The 22,981-nt window shown below is 43.5% G+C and overlaps 1 protein-coding gene across 1 annotated transcript in view; it reads left to right on the forward strand.

Moving 5' to 3' along the window:
• Positions 1-21,449, forward strand: part of FBN2 (fibrillin 2) — a 363,281-nt gene extending 341,832 nt beyond the window's left edge. The window contains exons 59-65 of the mRNA XM_060263402.1: positions 1,284-1,406; positions 4,259-4,375; positions 6,087-6,215; positions 11,958-12,077; positions 13,311-13,542; positions 19,035-19,200; positions 19,989-21,449. Of these exons, the coding sequence (XP_060119385.1) occupies positions 1,284-1,406; positions 4,259-4,375; positions 6,087-6,215; positions 11,958-12,077; positions 13,311-13,542; positions 19,035-19,200; positions 19,989-20,351 (1,250 nt within the window). The 3' untranslated portion in view covers positions 20,352-21,449. The remainder of the gene's footprint in view (positions 1-1,283; positions 1,407-4,258; positions 4,376-6,086; positions 6,216-11,957; positions 12,078-13,310; positions 13,543-19,034; positions 19,201-19,988) is intronic.
• The last annotated feature ends 1,532 nt before the right edge of the window (positions 21,450-22,981 follow it).

Raw genomic sequence — 22,981 nt, forward strand, 5'->3', positions numbered from 1 at the left:
TGTCCTCTAACTTCCCACGTTTCCCCACTAAATGTGCAAATTAAAGCCTTGTAATACAAAATCTGCATTCACTGCTTTTGAATTCCTTCAAACATTTACAAAGGCCAGTCTTTAGAGTATTTCTTTCTAAATGGATGATGGGGACCACTTTTGACCTCAATACAGAGAGCAGATCCCTTCTTCTTGAACTGACTTTGCCTTTAGATCTGTAAATAATGTAGGGCTGTTTTGTTGGGGATTATGGAAGTTTGCACAGCTACAGAGAACATGGCATTTCTTTCTGTAGGGGCTGATTTTTAATTTTTTTTCTCTCTCCTCTTCCTCATCCTTCACTCTGACTGGAAGCTGAGAATTGGACATGGAGAAAGGGTAGTGAGGAATGGTCCTTGGGCTCAGTCCCCACTGTTAAGCTGCCTCCCTCATCAGTCTGGACAAAGAGCGCCAGTTTCATCCTTTTGACTGGGAAACAACAGATTATTCTTGTAGTTTGAATGAAGTGAAAGAGTGCTGCTACTATCACTTTAACAGACACACACACACTGCACCTAAGAAAAAGTTGAAATTTCAGTTATTATTGACACAGTCCAGATTTCCCCTTCTCAGTCTTTGGTTGGGAAAGAAGATATCCCTGAGATCAACTTCTCCAACCTGCACCCCAGTGCTGGGAATTGCACAAGGCCTGGGAGGCTGTAAATCCTAAACCACACTTTCTGCCTTCCCCCAGCTGTCCCAAGGCTATCCCCTCTGCTCCTGTTGCAGATAAACCATCACCACTTCTCCTGTGTTCTCTGAACTATTTGAATGGGTTAAAAGAAATCTTGGGTTTGGTACCCAAGCTAAACAAATTGACTTGTGGGTGGGGGCTGGGTAGCACAGAGATTAATGGGCCTATGCAATACCATAAATTCAAGACTAGCATATAGGCCACAACAAGTGACACACTCACCTTTACCTACCTCACATAGTTTTTGTGAGGATAGGTGGAGGAAGGAAGAAACTGCTTTGGGTCCTACTTGGGGGACAAGGGAGAATATAAACAAAGTAAATAAAGTGCAAATGAAGGAAAATAATTAGCATATCTTAACCTGAAAATACTATAGATTGTTTTTTCTAGAGAAAACTAGAAGAGGTTCCCCGACTGCACCACATTTGAATTCACCCCCTCAATAATTTCCCTGTGAAAAAATTAGATTTCTTACAGTTATTAATCTCTTCAGATAGGGTTGTTTACAGGTTTTTCCTTTTAGTACACTTAAATACTAATTGGTCATTATCCTAATTAGATCTTGATGAATGCTCCCAATCTCCCAAACCATGCAACTTTGTCTGCAAAAACAGTGATGGAAGCTATCAGTGTTCATGCCCTCGTGGCTACATCCTCCAGGAGGACGGAAAGACCTGTAGAGGTAAGGAACTGTGTGAGTTGTAGGATTGTTTCTACTCATTCATTTCTCATAGTATTCAACTTAGTATACCACTTCCACATTACGTTAACATGGGAAAACAGAGAAAACAGTCCTATTTATACACTATATGGCAGTGGTGACACTTCCATTGTAAGACGAGCTACTTGACATCTGTCAAATTTGCATAGTTCAGAACAAAAATATTATGCAAAAAAGCCAAGAGAACAGAACATAGTCCATTCATGACTTCACATCATCCTAAATTGGACACCAACTTAGATCCTAAGCATAGCAAAGAAAGACACTTTCTCCACCTCCCTATATCCTTCTTTGTCCTCCGAAGTCATGCTCTTTTGGTGCAGCAGATTCACAGGAACAACATGGAGGGCAAATTGGGGGTATGCAGCAGAGAGAGAATTTGGAAAAATCACCCTTCCTCTTCTGCAGCCAGAAAAACCATTGCACTGGAGGCGCTTCTGTGCTGATGGAAAGGCACCATAGGCAGGGCCAGCCCTGCCACTAGGCAAATTAGGTGTTTGTCTAGGACATGGGCCTATGGGGCACACCAAATTGGCAGTGGGGAAGCAGAGGGCATGTGGGGAGGCAGAGAACACTCCCAAGGAGATCAGAGTGTCTGTTGCCTTACCTTGCAAAAGCCCAGGGAGTTGAAAAAAACCCGCTTGCACCTTGACTCTGCTTGTCTGTCTTTGGGTTGGGGAGAAGGAAAGACTCTCTCTTGCCTTGCAAAAGCCTAAGAAGATGATAGTGTCTGTTGCCTTGCAATAGCCCAGGGAAATCGGACAAATCTGTTGGCTTGCAAAAGCCCATGGGGTTGAAAAAACTCGCTTTCACTTTGACTCTGCTTGTCTCTGTCTTTGGGGTAGGGAGAACCCTCACCACAACAGCCACCATGTGCCTTTCTACCTTGAAAGGCTTAGAAGACATTTGGGAACTGCTTGTTGTTTTGGAAGGTGTGTTTGTGCCTTTAAATCTCACTGAGTATAGCTGTATGGGCTGGGCGAGCAGGCAGAGTGGCGTGGCTCTGTGAAGCATGTGTGAGAAAGGGAAAATAGCATTTGTTTGGAGTAAAACTCCACCCCCCTAGGCTGCTCTCCATTTTCCTGTTAGTCTTGAGAAGTTGGTGGAAATAACAGATGGTTACATTCACCAATCCCTGTGAGTAAATTGCCTCAGTGAGATCACAAATGTGTAGGCTTGCAAAATCTTTATTTTGGTTGCTGTGTGTGTGTGTGTGTGAGAGAGAGAGAGATTGTATTCAGGGGAACTTCCCTGCTGTATTTTTATTTATTTTAGGGAATGGGAATTTTTTTTTTATTTTAGGGAATGGGCTCCACCCCCAAAGTCCCCAGATATTTTCTGAGTTAGACCTGGCAACCCACAGGGAAGGTGTTTTGATTCAAATGATTCAGGCTGACTTGGATTAATCAGAAGTGAGCAGCATTTACTGTATCTTGTGATCATTGGGAAATTGATAGTGTTCTCTGTTCAAGATCTAAGCATCATAGAGACTTTATTTGGGAAAGTAAATCTGAGCCAAGGCAGCAAATTAGTAAATGTTTGCTTAAATAGATTTACATTTAGTACATTTGTATTGCACCCTTCCTCCAAGGTGCTCAAGGTGAATTACATGGCTCTTCTCTCCTCCAGTTTATCCTCAAAACAACACTGTAAATTACTTTAGTATGAGACAGTGACTGATCTAAGGTCAGCCAGTAAACTTCATGGCAGAGTGAGAATCTGAGCAGGGCTCAGGGTGCCTTTCATCAAGGTATTTTACCTTGATAATGGGATTAATTCCAGTGCAATGAAAAAAAATGGTTTTAAATTAAGAATTTAGCAAGTGGAATAGTTCACTTACTTTTTCAGATGCCAGGTGATGAAATCATGAAAATGCTTCATAATTGTACAGCAATTTTCAAATCATAATTTCACTTTAAGTACAGTTATACAGGTGTTTTTAAGCCTTAGCAATGGAATCCCTTTGGCTTTTCCCATCTTTTGCCCACTTAGGTATTTTTAATGGAAGGGGGGCTGGTTACACAGAGTTCTATTGGAAGCTGCCTCTTTCATCATAAGAGCACCTGGAAGTCATGGTGACAATTCATCTGTTTTCAAAAATTGGTTATCAGTAGGGGGCAGGGGGGAAGGGCACCAGAAGTTAGCCTTGTCTAGAGCGCCAGATAGCCTATGGCTGGCCCTGACCATAGGATCCTAGCCATTAGCTTCTGAAAATTCTGTTTCTTAATCAAAAGGTCTGCAGAAACTAGAAATTCCATAATGGGAATTTTGTTTCATCATAATAAGGCAGAATTAGATCTTAACATTATGTGGGAGCATATTCGACATTCTTTATCTATTCAAGTTTCTCTCTGCTGGGTGCCAAGATTGTGCAATGTAGCGATTTTCACTCTCATTATATTTGATACTTTCTAATGATTCAGCACAGTTCCCCCAGGATACATTTCAATTACTCTTTGTTAGTGCTTTGCTAGAACACATGTTATTGTGTTGTGTCAGTCCTTCCGTTGGCCACCAGCAGTAGACTTTCATGCAGACAAGCTGTGTGAGGGCTTGAAAGAGCTCAACTGCAGGCAGGAAACGAGCAAGCAGTGTTTCTTAGGAACTATGGGTAACACTTGAAAAGCTGGACAGAGCCAGCCAATTCTGATGTATTTCTCAAAGGGCTGTGCTTAAATTCTTCTAGTTGTGCAGTTTAAGCAAAAAATATTGGATTGTTATGTAGGAGAGGATGTTTAGGCTGCTCTGCTGAAATAAAAGTAACTTGTCTTGATCATATTACAGAAACAAATATTGCTTCTTTTCACTTTTAGATCTTGATGAATGTCAAACTAAACAACATAACTGCCAATTCCTTTGTGCAAATACCCTTGGGGGTTTCACATGTAAATGCCCACTAGGTTTCACACAACATCATACAGCTTGTATTGGTAAGACCAACTGAAACAATGAATTTTCTTTCATTTAAAAAGAAAAAGGTATTTGAACAATATCTACTTTGCATTTTAAAAACTCTTTTCTGCTACATGTTCATGCAATTGTCATTATTGTACTACTGGCTCAGGACTTCCAGGAGGAAATGTATATAATCGAGACAAAGAAAAATGCTAGAAGAAATCAAAGCTTTTCCTGTAAGCATTTTCTTAGTGAGCATTTATGTGTTCTATATTATGTTGTAAATGTAACCATATGGCAACAAAGGGGCAAAGTATTATTAAAATCATATTTAAAAATTCAGTTGATCCAAAACAGAAGAGTAATTTTACATTGATATATCAGATAATTCTAGCCTTCTTGGGACTCTAGCCTACATAGCCAATTTAAATTGTTTTCATGTCGAGCAAATTCTGTGGCATGTTTTCAAAAAGCATGCCACCTTTCCTCCTTCCCAATTGGTATATTGAACTAGCACTATCCAAGCTAGCTAATGTTTACAGCCCCAGTGCCTAGGGTAGGAGAGAGGGCAGCAAAGGATTCCTCCTATGACACCCCCCAATAACACAATCACTCTCAACTTTGGAATAAAATAGCCACAGCTTTTATTAGACACAGCTGTAAGAAGCCTTGGTGCAGCACAGGACAACTGGATCCTGGCATCGACTGATCCATCTACCAGTCATTGTTCCCTGTCCCACCACCAGCCCAGCTGCTTGGGTGAGGGAAGAACTATGGTATGACAGGATGTCAGAGTCCACAAGGACAATCACCACTAAGTGGTTTACCCTGCCACTTTAGCATGAGGGCAATCCATTGGCAGCCTGCATTATGGGCAAACCCCTTGAAAGCACTCTCCTCAAGATCCCTTAAAGGGGATCCCCACACACAGGGAAAACAAGCACACAGGCTGGCTTGATTAAAACGGATCTGGCTCCAAGCTGATACTGGCCAAGGTTGTGCCAGATAACTGAGACAAAATCCACCTGAACAGGAACCAAACCTGCACATCCCCCAATCCTGATACCCTCCCTCCAAGCAATGACAGCCGAGAAACCCCTGCATTCATTCTTCCTGTAAAACATTAACAGGACGAGGTGGAAGGGCAAATGCTCACACACAGCCAGGTGAGTCAGCCAGGCAGTGCAGCACAATTTTCTCTCATTGAACCCTCCCCTGTCCCCATGGCCCCAGTTCAGGCCCCATCATAGGCCATCCTGGGAGGGGTTGAGCTTTATTTTCTCACCCTCGTGACCACCCAGCCCACTGGCTGCCCTCACAATCCATCCCTCTTTGTTGGATGTGGCCAGCAGTGGTTCCCAGAACCCCATTGGCTCCCCCAGCCCACACAGGACTGCAGATGGGTCCCACAGGTGAGACAGGCCCCCAGCTTCCCACAATATATTGTACTCAGGTCTTTTTTTGAGCAGGAATGCAGTTCCAGCTGGCTTGGCATCCAGGTGTGTGGCCTGATATGCAAATGAGTTCCTGCTGGGCTTTTTCTACAAAAAAGCCCTGATTGTACTCAAAAACCCCTATTCCACTACATTTCAGATTCATATCAAGAAATTAAAATGTCCAAAGACATGAGTTTTCCATAGAGTTCTAGATGTTATAAGTTTTCAAATATAATATTTTAATATGCCTTTGTGTATTTGTTAATTTCCATATCCTGTCTTCGTACAAAAATGATACACCTTTTTCTAGACAACAATGAATGTGGATCACAGCCTTTGCTTTGCGGGTCAAAAGGAATCTGCCAGAATACTCCTGGAAGTTTCACCTGTGAATGTCAGAGAGGTTTCTCTCTAGATTCATCTGGATTGAACTGTGAAGGTAAAAATGAACAGAGGCCATTATTAGCAGAAGAAAGGTTAGGCCCACTGGAAGAGTTTAGGAAAGGTCTTGGCAAAGTGGATCTTTCTCCATCTTCCGTGTCCCCAAACAGCTTGTCATTTGTCTCCACACTCCTCTCTAGTGATCAGGAGAGCCTTACAAGCAAAATGCACCACAGGATTGTGAGCTACAGAGACTAGAGGAAATCAAGTAAAATTGCCTCTTCTCCCCTTGCCAACACTTTCTGTGACCTTTTTTACTGGATCCAACCCATTGCCAGTTCTATTCCTTAAATAATATCATAGCTTTACAAGAGTGAACATCATAATATCTTCCAGGCATCATAGATAATAATTCCCTAATGGTGGTGGCCAAATGGAGCACTCAACAAACCATTGACCTATCATGTGTCAGTTTCCATTGGCTGACTCCCTAGTCCTGCCTACTGCAGGCCCAGGAACACTGAACAAACCACCAAAACAATTTTACCTCAGAGACAGACCCATCTCCAGAGTTTCAATTTCAATTTCGTACCTTTATTAGCATAAAAATAGTAGTAATTTATAACCAGAAATAGATACAGAGGCATGATAAATGAGAAAAAACAGGAGCATAAAACAATCAGTTAATTTAATAGCCAATAATAAGAATGAATAAAAGCTCAATGATTACCGTATTTTTCGCACCATAAGGCAATCCGGACGATAGGACGCACCTTCCTCCTGGGGGGCGATCCGCTGCCTATGATCCCGGCGCTTCCTCCATGCCTGCCTGCCTGGCTCCAGCTCTGACGCTTACAGCAAGCGCCAGGATCGCTCCCTCTGCCCTCCGATCTCCGAGCATCAGAGCACTCGCCCCTCCGCAAACCCAGCGCTTTGCGAGTGTCAGCTGTGGAGGGGGCAGCGTGCTTCCTCCGTGCCTTTCTGCCTGGCTTCAGCTCTGACGCTTACAGCAAGTGCCGGGATCGGAGGGCAGAGGGAGCGATCCTGGCGCTTGCTGTAAGCGTCAGAGCTGAAGCCAGGCAGGCAGGCAGGGAAGAAGCACTCGCCCCCTCCGCAAACCCAGCGCTTTGCGAGTGTCAGCTGTGGAGGGGGCAGCGTGCTTCCTCCGTGCCTTTCTGCCTGGCTTCAGCTCTGACGCTTACAGCAAGTGCCGGGATCGGAGGGCAGAGGGAGCGATCCTGGCGCTTGCTGTAAGCGTCAGAGCTGAAGCCAGGCAGGCAGGCAGGGAAGAAGCACGCTGCCCTCTCCACAGCCGGCGCTCGCAAAGCGCTGGGTTTGCGGAGGGGGCGGGTGCTTCCTCCGTGCCTGCCTGCCTGGCTTCAGCTCTGATGCTTACAGCAAGCGCCGGGATCGGAGGGCAGAGGGAGCGATCCTGGCGCTTGCTGTGAGCGTCAGAGCTGAAGCCAGGCAGACAGGCAGGGAGGAAGCACGCTGCCCTCTCCACAGCCGGCGCTCACAAAGCGCTGGGTTTGCGGAGGGGGTGGGTGCTTCCTCCGTGCCTGCCTGCCTGGCTTCAGCTCTGATGCTTACAGCAAGCGCCAGGATCGGAGGGCAGAGGGAGCGATCCTGGCGCTTGCTGTAAGCGTCAGAGCTAGAGCCAGGCAGGCAGGCACGGAGGAAGCGCCGGGATCGGAGGCAGCGGATCGCCCCCCCCCAGAAGGTAGGTACCGGTACATTCGCTCCATAAGACACACACACTTCCCCCCCCACACTTTTTTTTGGGGGGGAGTGTGTCTTATGGTGCAAAAAATACGGTAATTTTGTAAGCTTCTGTTAATATTTTCACAACACATGTAGTAATTTGAGGGTTAACATCTTCTAAAAGGTACATCTCCAAAGTTTCTCTGTGTCCTCTCCATCAACCGGCCTCAGAAAGGGCTGCCACTCTAATGTGGCCTTGCAAAGCATTTCCTCTAAGGTCATGGCAGCTGCCTCTTTCCTGTCATTCCCTTCCTCTTTCCTCCCCTCAGCCTCCTTGCCGCAGGACAAATGAGGATTGGGCCACTGTGGAAGCTGCTAGCCATAGGTTGTTGCTAAGCAGTACAGGCCTCAGTTGAATATAATACCATAGAAGAGTCCACCCTCCAAACCAGTTATTTTCTCTGGGGGAGAGGAGTCCTGCAACCGCTGAAGCTATTCAGCTAGAGTCCCCTTTAATCCAAGCCTTGAAAGGCTAAAATAATATATTAAATTAAATTAGCATTTGAAGTAAAAGGCAGCCTGAGAAGATGTAATCTGAACAGCTCCCTTTCAGCAAGAAGCAAAGGCTGACTCAGTCATCCTCCATTATTGGTTAGCTCCCAGTCAGTGTGATCTCCAGTGGGGCTGGAGTTTTGGCCCAAGCTATTTATTTAGGGTTCCTATAAGCAGGCCTACTCTGGAACAAGAGAACAAACAGGCGAGTTCCTCATCAAAGGCTCCTAAGTAAACTTAGTAGTCATGGGATAAGAAGACAAGTCCTCTTGTGGATTAAAAACTAGCTAATTAACAGGAAACAGGAAGTGAATAGAAATGGGCAGTTTCCACAGTGGAGGGCAGTAAGCAGCAGGGTACTGCAGGGCTCAGTATTAGGTCTGGTGCTTTTTAACTTGTTAATTAATTATTTGGAGTTGAGATTAAGCAGTGAAGTGGCTAAATTTGCAGATGACACGAAACTGTTCAAGCTGATGAAAATCAGGGGGGATTGTAAGGCACTCCTGAAGGATTTGTCAAGTCTGGGCGAGAGGGCATCAACGTGGCAAATGAGGCTCAACATAGGCAAGTGCAAAGTAATGCACATTGGATGTAAAAATCGTAATTATTAATATGTATTCATGGGGTTTTAAGTGGCAGAGACCAACCAGGAGAGAGATGTTGACTCAGTGTGCGACTGCAATAAAAAACGTAAATGCTATGCTGGGAATTATTAGGAAGAGGATTGAAAACAACCAGTATTATAATGCTCCTGTGTGACACAGTGTTGGACTGGATGGGCCATTGGGCTTGATCCAAGATGGCTTCCCTTACATTTTAAATTAAACTTTGCTGGTCTTAAAGGTGCCCCTGGACTCAGTTTGCTGCTTCAAACCAACATGGCTACCCACCTGAATCTATGTTCATTTATGAGACATCATTGCAACAACATTGTAAAATTTGGATAGTTTAGTTTAGCTAGCTATAGTTCATCAGAATTTTTAGTTCCAAAATGTGGATGATGCTGGGAATTATTAGGAAGGGGATTGAAAACAACCAGCATTATAATGCTCCTGTATAAATCTATGGTATGACCTCATTTAGAATATTGCGTACAGTTCTGGTCACTGCACTTCAAAAAAAGATATAGCATTGGAAAAAGTGCAGAAAAGGGCAACTAAAATGATTAAGAGAATGGAACACTTTCCCTATGAATAAAGGTTAAAGAGGTTTAGGCTCTTTAGCCTGGAGAAGCAATGATTGAGGGGTAACATGATGGAGGTTTACAAAATTATGCATAGAATAGAGAAGGCAGAGAAAGAAGTACTTTTCCCCCTATCTCACAATACAAGAACTTGCAGGCAGTCAATGAAATTAATTAGTAGTAGGTTTAGAACATATAAAAAGAAGTACTTATTCACCCAAATAACATGTGGAATTCACTGCCACAGAAAGTGCTGGCAGATAAAAGCATTGATAGCTTCAAGAGGAGGTTAGATAAACATATGGAACAGATGTCCATCAGTGGCTATTAGCCACAAAGTATAAATGAAACATTATGTCTTGGGTAGTGATGCTCTGTATTCTTGGAGCATAGAGGCAATAGCAGGAGGGCTTCTGAGTTGTGGACCCACTGGTGGACCCTCCTACTGGTTTGGGGCACTGTGTGACACAGTGTTGGACTGGATGGGCCATTGGGCTTGATCCAAGATGGCTTCCCTTACATTTTAAATTAAACTTTGCTGGTCTTAAAGATGCCCCTGGACTCAGTTTGCTGCTTCAAACCAACATGGCTACCCACCTGAATCTATGTTCATTTATGAGACATCATTGCAACAACATTGTAAAATTTGGATAGTTAGGTTAGCTAGCTATAGTTCATCAGAATTTTTAGTTCAAAAATGTGGATGATTGTATTCTAGTTAGCTCCTCATGCCATATTCAAACTGTTTCCTGATGATATTAGGCTTAGTTGTGCTCCTTGGTTATTGAGGTGCTAACCACCAGAATCCCTCTTTCTTGACCTCACACAAAAAGTGTCTGGTCTGGTTCCACATTGAAATGGAAGAAGAGAAAGGTGAACTAAAATGGATAGTTGATGCAACATCCTGAGTATCACATTGTGTGTGTTTCCATTAATGTAAGATAGGAAGGATAGTCCCATGTCTTCTTGTCTTCAGGATGAAATCTTCATCATTTGGCCCATAAGGTTTTTGAGGCATAATGTGTATGTTACTATCCTGTATAATAGCTATTACACTCTTTTCTTCGATGTTTTACAATTTTTAGAGGATGTTGTGTTTTAACTTGGATGTTAGGCAAGTTCATTATTCAGATTTATAGTTATTTTAATAAAGTTTCAAACAGGGAAAGATTCTGAGAAGAAACACAAAGATAATAGTGATGAATTTCAGACACATGAGAAAATTATAAAAGAGGCCAGAAACCAAATATATTTAGGTTTTTAAAAAGACAAAAGTGTTCAAATATTAATTTCATGAAGGAGGTCAACTATTTATCAAGGTGACTGAAGGAAGAATATGAAGCAGTGTATTTAAGCAGCAATAAAGGACATTTAGATAGCATATTTACTTCTTTTAGTAGTCAACTAGACAATGGAACAGGTATCCCCAAGAAGCTGTAGAGCTGTTTCAGTGAAGTTTTTAAAGCAGAGTTTGTGCATTTTCCCAGGGAGATCAGAGAAGTTTGCATGTTTCTAGGCTTTCTAGTCCCAAAGTCTGGGTGGGATATCCTCAGTTTTGCAAGCTCCTCCCTGCTGTGTTGAAGCCTCACCCCAACAGACGCAATGTGCTGTTAGATCTCAGGCAAATTTTGTAGCTAGCAAACTGTTTGTATTTTGGAAGGCGTGCGCCTTTAAATCTCAGTGAAACTGACACTCATGGGGGCAGGGCAAGCAGGCAGAACCATGTGTGTAAGAGAGGAAGAAGCACAGTCCCTCCATTTTGCATTCCTTTCAGAAGCTGTTCGTATAGTGAAAGGGATAGTAAAGAGTTAACTAGAACATGATTATGGGATAGAGAAAAGCTCCACCTCTCTCTCCTTAAATTGGCTGGAATACAGCAGATTGTTACATTCAGTAACTCTGGTGAGTAATACCATTGTCCCAGGAAGATCACAAAAGTGTGGGCATACAAACTGTCTGTTTTGGCTGCTTTGTGTGTAAGAGTGTATATTCACTTTAATTTAGTGAGAGTGCAGCTACTGGAGAACAAAAAAGGCAAAAAAGAGGATGAAATGGCTGTATCATGGGGAATTGCAGTGCTGTATTTATTAATTTATTTATTTTTGAATGGGGAAGTCTCCTGGCTCCACTCCCAAAGTCCCCAGAAATTACCTGAGTTATACCTGGGAACCCTTCATGTTTATGTGAAAAAGTGTTGTTAAGATTGTGTATAGTTCAATCCTATGCATATTTACTAAGAAATAAATTCTGTGTAGTTTATTTACAAGTAAATATGCGTATTATTTCAGCTTTAAACAATTTTCTGAATATCTAATTGCTTAACTTTTACTTGTTTTGCTTTTACCATGCTATGTTTCATTACAGATGTAAATGAGTGTGAAGGAAACCATAGGTGTCAACATGGTTGCCAAAACATTCTTGGTGGCTACAGATGTGGTTGTCCACAAGGATATGTTCAGCATTACCAATGGAATCAGTGTGTTGGTAAGACTATTTTGCAAACACAATATTCCAGAATTCAAGTTGTGCATGACTGAAAAGTAAGATTAGCATACCAAGTTTCAAATTAGAATCTGGAAACAGTGAATGTTGTTAGACTATGAATTTATATGATTGTATATTGTACAGGTTAATGTTAATAGGATTATCAGTTGCAAAATTTTGATAATTTTATCCATTCATATAACATGGCTAAATTATATTATATTGTTTGTCAGACACTTTAACTGTTTTTAATTGCTTTTATATTTTTGACTAGTATTCCCAATGAAAAAAGGCATATCTACATTTATAAAAACCAGTTCCAATATTCTGTCACATTCTATTGTGACAGAACCTGTGGCAGGTCTTTACCTCGGTTTTGTCTTAACCTCACTTCTTTCCTATAAATGAATGGGTGCCATTTGTTCACATTGAAGAAATTGTAGTGATATATTTGGGGATACTGTTCTGGTAAAGGCATCACTGACAGAGCTTTGAAAGGGGAAGGTGGCATGCACTGTCTTTTTCTTTCGAGGACTGCAGATACTGCCCCCATATCTATTGGACCAAATATACAAACCTTTTCATCAATCTGTATATATAAAAAGCTAGCTCTTACTAATTTGTTCCTTGGTCACAGGGCTTTTTCTGTAGCAGGAACTCCTTTGCATATTAGGCTACACCCCCTGCTGTAGCCAATCCTCCAAGAGCTTACAGTAGGCCCTGTAAGAAGAGTCCTGTAAGCTTGGAGGATTGGCTACAAGAGGGGGGTGTAACCTAACACGCAAAGGAGTTCCTGCTACCCAAAAAGCCCTGCTTGGTCTTATTGTTTTTTGTGGATTTGAGCACTCTGGAACCCAGCATTTGCAAGAAGTGAGAGAGACACTGTATCTTTTAGTATGGAGGGCACATCCATTAGCCTCTGCAATCCTGAAAACAACAAATGAGGGGCTGCTTCATTTACTTCCCCCATGTACCTTCACTTTGTCCCACAATTTACCATCACCCTGGCAGGATATTTACCCATTACTATACTGAAACATGCTTGATTAGAAATGTTGTATTTCTTCAGATAACAAGAGTAATCTGTATTCCAAACACTTTAAAATTAGGAATTCAGGAATTTATTTATTTGGGAAATTTTGATCACTGAATACTGAAAGCTGTGGTTTGATCAGTATTCTCCTGGTAGACTCTTTTGTGTCAATAAAAGAAATGTTTTCATATGTCTAACAGATGAAAATGAATGCTCAAATCCTAATATTTGTGGCTCGGCTTCATGCTACAACACACTTGGAAGCTATAAATGTGCATGCCCCTCTGGATTTTCTTATGACCAGTTCTCAAGTGCATGCCATGATGTAAATGAATGTTCCTCTGCTAAGAATCCATGCAATTATGGCTGTTCCAATACAGAAGGTGGATATCTCTGTGGGTGCCCACCTGGATATTACAGAGTTGGACAAGGGTAAGTATATGATTGTCTCCCCAATAGGACAGCATCTCCCCTATAATTCTCCAGGCAGACTGGTCATGGATTCGCCTAATCTCCCATTGACTGAGCTGCTTGTTGCTCAATCTCAGTGGAGAGCAACCCCCCACCCTCCAGCCACTGGCTGAGCTGCCTGTCACTCAATCTCATTGGAGAGCAACCCCCACCCTCCAGCCCCAGGACAGACAAGGATTGAGCCACTGAAGGAGAGAAAGAACCCATTCCCTCAATTGGCTGAGGGAGGGAGGAGAAGGGAAGAGCCAGAGAAAACCTTCCTTCGATTGGCTGAGGACTCCTCCCTGTCCTCCTCTGGAAGAGAAACAGCCAGAGATGGGAGAAAATGGCATCTGGTTGCAGCAGGCCAGATACAGAGAGAGAGATTGGGAAGGAGGGAGGGAAAGCAAGACAGAGAGAGAGAGAGAGAGAGAGATTGAAGTCCTGTGCTTAAGACCAACAATGTTATATGAGAGACAGTGTTGGTCTGAAAGTTATCACTAAAGGCCTCTGAAGAAGAACTCATTGGGGCCAGTCCTGACTAGGGCTTCCAGTTCAAGGTTGGTGGGAAATTCCTGGAGGTTTTGTGGTGTAGTTTGAGGAAGGCATAGGGGTTAGGCCTTCAGAGCAGGGTCTGCCAGTCCCAGGCTCTTGCTATGGAAGTTGGCAGGGTGATTTCAGACAACAACAACAACAACAACAACAAATTTTATTTGTATCCCGCCCTCCCCGCCGGAGCAGGCTCAGGGCGGCTAACAACATGGTTCAGAGTTGAATTATACAAGTGATTAAAACTACATTAAACATTATCAGCATTTACTTAAAATCTGATTAAGCTTTAAAATTAAGTTAATTTTTAAAAGTGCTAGTGCTATGTTTACTTTTTCTGATGGCGGTTTCCTTCGCAATTTCCATTTCGATCAGGGAAAGCCAGTCTGAAGAGGAAGGTCTTGCAGGCCCTGCGGAACTGTTCTAGGTCCCGCAGGGCCCGCATTTCCTCTGGAAGTTGGTTCCATAGGCTCGGGGCTACAGAGGAGAAGGCCCGGTTATGGGTGCTTTGCAGCTTCACCTCTCTCGGTCCGGGGACAGTCAGCAGGTTTTTCCCGGCTGACCTCAGTGCTCTCTGGGGTTCATATGAGGAGAGATGGTCCCTAAGGTAGACAGGTCCTCGACCATATAGGGCTTTAAAGGTAATGACCAGCACTTTGTAACGAACCCGGTATGTAACTGGCAGCCAGTGCAGTTCACGCAGCCCAGGCTGTATGTGCTCCCATTTAGGGAGTCCCAGCAACAGTCTAGCCGCTGCGTTCTGCACCAGTTGCAGCTTCCGGGTTCGGCACAGAGGCAGCCCCATGTAGAGGGCATTACAGTAATCCAGTCTCGAGGTGACCGTTGCATGAAGCACCATTGCCAGATCTTGGCGCTCTAGGAAGGGAGCCAACTGCTTTGCCCGCCTTAGATGGAAGAAGGCTGACTTGGCAGTGGCTGCAATCTGGGCCTCCATTGATAATGCAGGCTCCAGTAAAACTCCCAGGCTCTTAACTCGGTGCGCCGCTTTCAACGGCGCCCCGTCGAAGACCGGGAGAAGTATTTCCCCTCCCCGAGCGCCCCGACCCAGACAAAGGACTTCTGTCTTCGCTGGATTCAGTTTCAGCCCGTTCTTCCTCAACCAGGTTGCCAAATCCTGCAGGGCCCGGTCTAAATTCTCTGGGACGCAGTCAGGCCGGCCGTCCATTAGCAGATAGAGCTGGGTGTCATCTGCATATTGATGGCACCCAAGTCCATGTCTCCTGGCAATCTGGGCAAGGGGGCGCATGTAGATATTAAATAACATTGGTGAGAGAACTGCCCCCTGAGGCACTCCGCAATCCAGTGTGCGCCTCTGGGACAGCTCGCCCCCAATTGCCACCCTTTGTCCCCGATCCTCCAGGAAGGAGGCAAGCCATTGTAAGGCAGACCCCCTCACCCCTACATCGGCGAGGCGGCGGGTCAGTAGCCGATGGTCGACCGTGTCGAACGCAGCCGACAGGTCCAACAACATCAGCGCCGCCACACCGCCCCGATCCAGGTGCCGTTGGAGATCATCTACCAGGGCGACCAGTGCTGTCTCCGTCCCGTAACCCGGGCGAAAGCCGGACTGGCAAGGGTCTAGGATGGAAGCGTCATCCAGAAAGCTCTGCAACTGCGACGCCACTGCCCTCTCTAATTTTACCTAAAAATGGTAAATTAGAGACCGGTTGGTAGTTTGCCAATTCGGCCGGATCCGCTGTACTTTTTTTCAAGAGGGGACGGACCAAAGCCTCTTTTAGAGATGATGGAAAGCGCCCCTCCGAGAGGGATCTATTTATGATGTCCCGTAAAGGACATTCAAGCTCCCTCAGGCAGGATTTAATTAGCCAGGAGGGGCATGGGTCCAAATCGCAAGTTGTAGGGCGTGCAGAGGAGAGAATTCCGTCAACTTCCTCCAGGCTGAGTGGGCTGAAGTGATCCAGGATTAAATCCGAAGACAGGCACGGGGCCTCGACCACTCACAGACTTTCGACTTAACCTACCTCAAAGGGTTGTTGTGCAGATCAAAAGAGGGCGAGGAAAACAATGTAAGCTGCTTTGGTCTCACCACTTTGGAGAAACATTGTCCTTTTCCTAGGTAGTGGTTGCAGAGAGGGGGGAGATGATGGAAAGCTGAAGTCAGAGGGGGAGATAAAGAGAAGGAGATAGGGTTGCCATCTCTGTTAGGAAATTCCTGGAGATGCAAGGGGTGGAGCCTGGAACGGGTGGAGTTTGAGGAGGTGTGGGACCTCAGACAGGTACAACACCATACATTCTACCTTCCAAACCAGCCATTTTCTACTGAGGAACCACTGTTGCCAATCTCAAGGTGAGGGCTGGAGGTCATTCAAAATTAAGAACTGCTCTCTAGATGGCAAAGATCAGCTCCCCTTGAGGTGGGGAGGTGAATACCTTCACTTGGGTGGGTGGGAAGACAGGAAGGGGGGAGCACTTGCCCAGAGCCTCTTTCTAGAGCCTGTTGTATTTTTCTTCACAATGGGCCTTATTCCTAGTTTATTATATTGCTAAGCATATCACAACATGTTTTACAGCATGGCTAAATCCTACTCCCTTACAAGGATCAAGTAGCTCAAGCTATTATTGTATTGAGAAAATTCATATGGGTCATCCACTTCTAAAATAGGTTTGATAATTTTTTTTGTAACAACTGTTAGGACGCAAGTGTTAAAGTATAGGGCAGTGATGCTCTGTATTCTTGGTGTTTGGAGGGCAACAGTGAGAGGGCCTGTAACGTACTCAATCTGGAGACACGAGTAGGGCAACATTCTTTATTCGGAGCACGTTGCAAGAGAGGGAACACGCGGGCCGGGTCCCGCTTATGTACAATCCCCGGTACAGCCTACTGGACAGGTCAGGCCAATCCTGACCCGTTAAACTTCCCGCCACAGCTGGTGATTGGCGGGGGATTTCGCGCCCCACACTGGAGGCGCCAGGGACAGCCCAGTCGCCTCTGCGCATGGCGCGTATGGCTGCCGATACACTACAGGGCCTCTGGAGTTCTGGTCTCACTGGTGGACCTCCTGATGGCATCAGGATTTTGCCACTGTGTGACACTGTGTTGGATTGGATGGGCCATTGTCCTGATACAAAATGACTTCTCTTGTGTTAATAGCTCTGTGTAATATTGCAAGGATAGATGTGACAGGTTTCTATAAATCAACCAAGTGGATCCACACCACCTTGGGGCTTTTTGGGGGGGTGGGGTGGGGTGGGGGGACTGGGGTCTTTAAAATAAAACTTCCCCCTTAGTTATAGGGTGTAGTGGAGGGGGGTAGGAGGTTAAAGGCTTTGATTTCAGTGCTATGAGGTATATCTTTCAATGAGGAAGAAGGACACAGAGATTACTGAGGCAGGAGTTGTATAAAAATAACAAATATGATTTATGTACAGGTTGTTTTTAAAATGTTGTTTGACAGCACAGGTCTTCAGGCAGTCCCAGAAGTCACTTAAACTTAAGCTAGTTATGGCTTCAAGTTGTAATTTGAATTTCCCTTAATGCTTACAGTTACAAACAAGCTTTCACTGCCTAGCTACCAAGTGGGGTACTTTCACACCCACACACAGAGGACTCCACCCACACCAGCCTTCCATTTCCCAAAAGTCAGACTAAATTGTGTCAGGTCTGCTCACCACCAGAGACGGTCTCACAAGCAGGTAATCTGTCTTCACACAGAGGTGTAGTTAAATCACTGTGCCATGCTACCAGGCAGAGCTGGCCTTTAATCCCTCTGTTCTCTTGCTGAAGCAGATTCCCTCTAGCATGCTATCCTCCATCTGAACAATAACTGGTACTTCCATAGGCTCAGGTGTAAAATGGCTGGTTGGCTGTTTTTCTTTTCAGGATTGGACAGCCTCCTGTCTTTCACAGTACAGTACTCTCAATCTTGTTCCAGTCTACTCTATATCCCAGTGCATGCTTGCATTTGAGACAAGAGACCAGATCTTCAAAATTAACTGCTGCAAACCCAGGAGCTCATAAGTGTACATACAGAAGTATATCAAATGATGCTAGTAGACAGTTGTGAGGGTCAGTGGGTAAAAAAGGGACCACTTTGAATTTTGTCACCTTTACCTAGTACCTCAGGAGAACCCAAAATTAACCTTGTCAGAAATAATAAAGGCACTGATAGCATTTTAAAGTTCAAACCAAATAATAGATTTATTATGTACAGAAAGGCTTAGAAGGAAGAAAATAATATCAAAGGATTGTTTGTAATAATCAGTTGGCAGGCAGAAAATGCAAGTTAAAATGGATCTCACAGATCAACTCTCACAGAGACAAAAGCTCTAAATCACAACCAGCTCTGTCTCAGGAACTGAACTGAACTCCCACTCAGTCTGCTCTCAGTCCAATCTCCACTTCAAAGTCAACTGAACACAAAGGAGATTTCTCCCACAGCTGCCTCCTTCTACTTGATACATTTGTTATCATGGAAGCAGCTCAGCTAAACAGAGTGAGCTTCTCAACTCTCACTTATGCAGACTGCTTTCAGTCCATCACAAACATGCCTCATCAGTCATGAACATGCCTCATCAGCAGTATTGCAGTGTTGAACACTGTGCTGAACACTGCAATGGTTATTGCAGATGTCACCTTTTTACTGCAGTATCTGTGCCATGTAACCCACCTTCTGCATTGCTTATAGTATACCTAGTCTTGGATAGTTTGCTGTTCCCATTGTTCTCTTAACACCATAATCCTAGCTAGGGTTGGCAGCCTCCAGGTGGTAATTAGGTATCTCCTGCTATTACAACCTCTCTCCAGGCAACATAGATCAGTTCACCGGGAGAAGATGGTCACTTCGGAAGTTGGACTCCTTATCAAAGTCCCTCCCCTCCCCAAACCCTGTCCTCCTCAGGCTCCACTTAGTCTTCTGAGTATAACATAATTGTTTTTTCAACAGACATTGTGTCTCAGGGTTGGGATTTAATAAAGGCCAGTATCTGCCACTAGATGGTGATGAAGAGAATGCCTTGTCTCCTGAAGCATGTTATGAATGTAAAATTAATGGTTACTCCAAGAAAGACAACAGAAGGAAAAGGAGCATCAGTGAAACTGAGCTTGATAAGGTAAACAAGTATTGTAAAAAGTTCAGCTGGTTTATAGTTTATGTTCCTGAATTAAGTCCCAGCCAAATAGGATTGCTGATCTGTTCCTCCTACCTATGGTGGAAAATTTGCCAGAAGAGGGAGAGAAACAACCACTATTGAACATCAAGATGACTACCGTTCTGTCCACTGGTGCCATCAATCTATGTTAGTTCCCATGGCAGGAATATAGAATTATGTAGATAGTTCTGCCTTTCCTGTTTCAAAGAAGTTTTCATGTTCTGTATTTCTGAGCTTAATAAAATGCAGAACAAAAGTTCTGGACTGACTGTATGAGAAGTAATAAATGAGTAATCAGTGTAATAGGAACTTCTAATAAGAACAAAGGTTTCCAGGGGAAGTCTGTGTCATACTGACTTTCATATGGCCATACCATTCAGTCAAAATGAAATTTATGATTTTAGATTTTGAAGCATCCTTAATCTGGTTCTTCATCACTTTATTCTGCCAGCACAGTTTATTTCATCGTTCTCTATCCATAATATCCAGTGCTGTTATTGGATATAAAAATTCCTTGTTGATATTTTGAACGTTGGAAATGTGAAACTTTTCCTTGGGTCTTACAAAAACCTATACTTTTCCTTTAGTCATATGATTAAATTAATTTATTGGGCTTTGTACAAAGGCTTGTATTTTTATTTGTTAATAAAACTTATCTCTACTTGCATATGGGATTCAGGGGAAGAATTATGGGATAAGGCAGTTTTGTCTAAGTCTTTTGCCCTAAACTTGCACTTCTGGTTGAACAGATCAATTTGGAAAGTTTGGACATTGATCATCCATTGAAGATGAAGTTGAACATCTCAACACTTGGCAGTAAGGAACACATCCTAGATCTCATGCCTGCAATACAGCTCCTCACAAACCATGTTCGCTACATTGTCTCTTCTGGTAATGATAGTATCTTCCGAATACACCAGGTGGATGGGCTCAGTTATCTTGAGGTTGCTAAAAAACAGGCTGTGCCTGGCCCTTACACACTGGAAATCATTAGCATTCCTCTCTACAAAAAGAATGAACTAAAGAAACTGGAAGAAAGAAATGAGGACAACTACCTCCTAGGAGAGCTTGGAGAAGCTCTTAAAATGAGGCTTTACGTTGAACTCTACTAAAACCTCCACTACTAAGTTCCACTTCATGAATGACCCACTTCTATTCATGTACTTATCCACCTGAAGATATTTTGCTTTTCAAAAGCTTTAGAGAAATCAATGTTTTGGTTTTTGTAAAGACCAAAGACTATAATGGATAAAGACCTCTGTATAATCTCCATTCTGTCTGCAGAATGGCCATCTGATTCCAAACCTTTGACTACAATGCCAATCATGGTTACTGTATCTTCTATATAACCTCAATTTAAAATATATTTTTAAAAAATCTAGAATGGACATTCAGGTGGTCAGCTTATGGCACTAAATGGCACAAAAATGTGAGTTACCCTTTTTTCATGTTAGCAGTCTAACATGTTAGGTATTTTGCTATAGTTCCTAAATTAAAAAAGATTTTATTTATTTTTAATGCAGTAATATATGGAGAAATTAACAATCTATGTTAAAAAAAGGGAAACACACTTGTTTTTCTTTGAGATTTTATCAATTTGAACTATTATGAGTAAGAGGCTCTTTAAAAAAAAAGAAAAACCAATTGATTCTAAAAAATGTTTCCTGTCATAATTGTGCCAGTTTGTCCATATAACATAAAAACCATTTTTCAAAATGCTATAATAGAGCCAGATGAGCACTGTAGTACACTTCTAGAGGGACAACAATGTCTTTTTCTAAACAGCATTTAAATCAGGACATCATAAATGAGTATGAACAGAATACCAGTACCAATAAGACTCAGTATTAATCACTCACCTCACAGTCATAGGGACTAAGTTCCATAACAAGGAAAGGCAAGAATAGAAGATGATGCGCAACCACTGTAGCAAAATACCTGGACTGCTTGTGGTACATTAACCTTGCAGGCCGAACTGTACTGTATTTCCTTCAGATAACCTCAGTTTATCACATAACACCTCATTCATTACAAACTAAAGGTGCTCTACGTACTTGCATTACTGTAGGCAGCTGAATGCAAACCTTCTCTTCTTAGGAGGGGATACCTGATTTCTAATTCTGTTTGGTGCTGGCTTGGATTAATGCTGAAATGAATATGACTGAGCAGTTTCAGGGCTGCCAGATGTGCACACTATTCATGCTGCACAGGGGGAAAAGCATATTTGAAAACAATTAAGAAGTTTCATTAATACTGTAGTTACACACAATATGCCTCATTTTACCATAGCTTATTTTGTAAGAGTGACTTTTTGTACAATGAGTTGGCATTTAGTTTATTTTAGTATTTTTAAAAATGTTGTGCCATTATGTGTTAATAAGTGTATGTTGCCATGATGCTTTTATTGACAGCTGGTACTTGTAACATGTTACATCAGAGAACCTCACATGTGAACCAGACCAAAGCACACCCCACACCTGGTTTCATTCCAGTCATATACCTTTGCTGACCAAAGAGTAGCAACAAGTTACACTCAGTGTTTGGATTCATATTTTGTATTTTCTTTATGAAAAGAAGAAACCATTGTGAATTACAATTTTGTTTGGGAGTGGGAAGATTTTGTGAGCCTTTGTACTAATACAACACTACTTTTCCTGCAATAAAACTTATTTTCTGGTAGCTGTCCTGCTGCTTTCCCCCCCCCCCCGGGGGGTAGCCATGTCTGTCTGTTGTGGCAAAACAAAACAGAAGTCCCATGGCACCTTACAGACTAAAAACAGCATTTATTCCAGTATGAGCTGGAGAACTCACTTCCTCAAATAAATTAGAAATAAAACCACCTATCTCATTTTAAGAAAGTTGCAGAAGCAGTGGGGGGAGGGGGAGGAGTTGAGTGAAGGGAGGCCAAGTATCATAAATCAGGTCTGATCCTCTAGATATATATAATGAATGATGCTAACCACCTTAGTTCCCTTTCACATGTTTCCTTAGACGCAGATGCACTCTCTAACTTGGGCACAGGACACTCACCCAGAGCTGCAACCAGTTTGGCAATAAATAAGATCAGTGTAAGGGGAAAACCTCTTTTCCCTTCTATAGCCTAGCAAGATTGGAAACCAAGATACTTGCCACTTGAGGGTAGCAGAGCAGAACATATGATTTAGGGATCTTTACTTGGATAGTGTCCAGGCAAGCTCAAAGTGCCCCCTGGTGTGCTACCTGTAACAAATAAAACAACCAGATCTTTTCCAAAGCAAGTTTTAAAGGCTTTTATACCCTGCTTTTCTCTACCTTAAGGAGTCTCAAAGCAGCTTACAATCAGGGCCGGCATGTGGGAGTAGGCCAAGTAGGCTGCCGCTTAGGGCACCACTTGGCCTAGGGGCGCCATGAGATGCCCCCTCTCCCCATGCCCTGCGCCCACACTGCTGCTGCTGCTATCCTGACTTTGCTGAGGTCTCCTGAGGCCGCAGCAAAGTGGGGTGTGTGTGGCAATGAGGCTCAGGGGGTGGCAGCAGTGGGGGGGCATGGCAGCAAGCATGCTCTAAGCATGCCCACTGACCTTCCAAACTTTACCGAGGTCTTCCAAGGCTTGAGAGGCTGCAAAGTGGGGGGGGGGGGGATGACAGCGAGCATGCTCTAAGCGCACCCACTGCTCTTCTGGACTTTGCTGGGGTCTCCTGAGGCTCAGGAGGTCTCGGCAAAGTTGCGGGGGGGGGGGGGTGACAGTGACATCATTGTGGTG

Source organism: Heteronotia binoei, unplaced genomic scaffold, assembly GCF_032191835.1.
Source record: "Heteronotia binoei isolate CCM8104 ecotype False Entrance Well unplaced genomic scaffold, APGP_CSIRO_Hbin_v1 ptg000055l___fragment_3, whole genome shotgun sequence".
Lineage (NCBI taxonomy): Eukaryota > Metazoa > Chordata > Lepidosauria > Squamata > Gekkonidae > Heteronotia > Heteronotia binoei.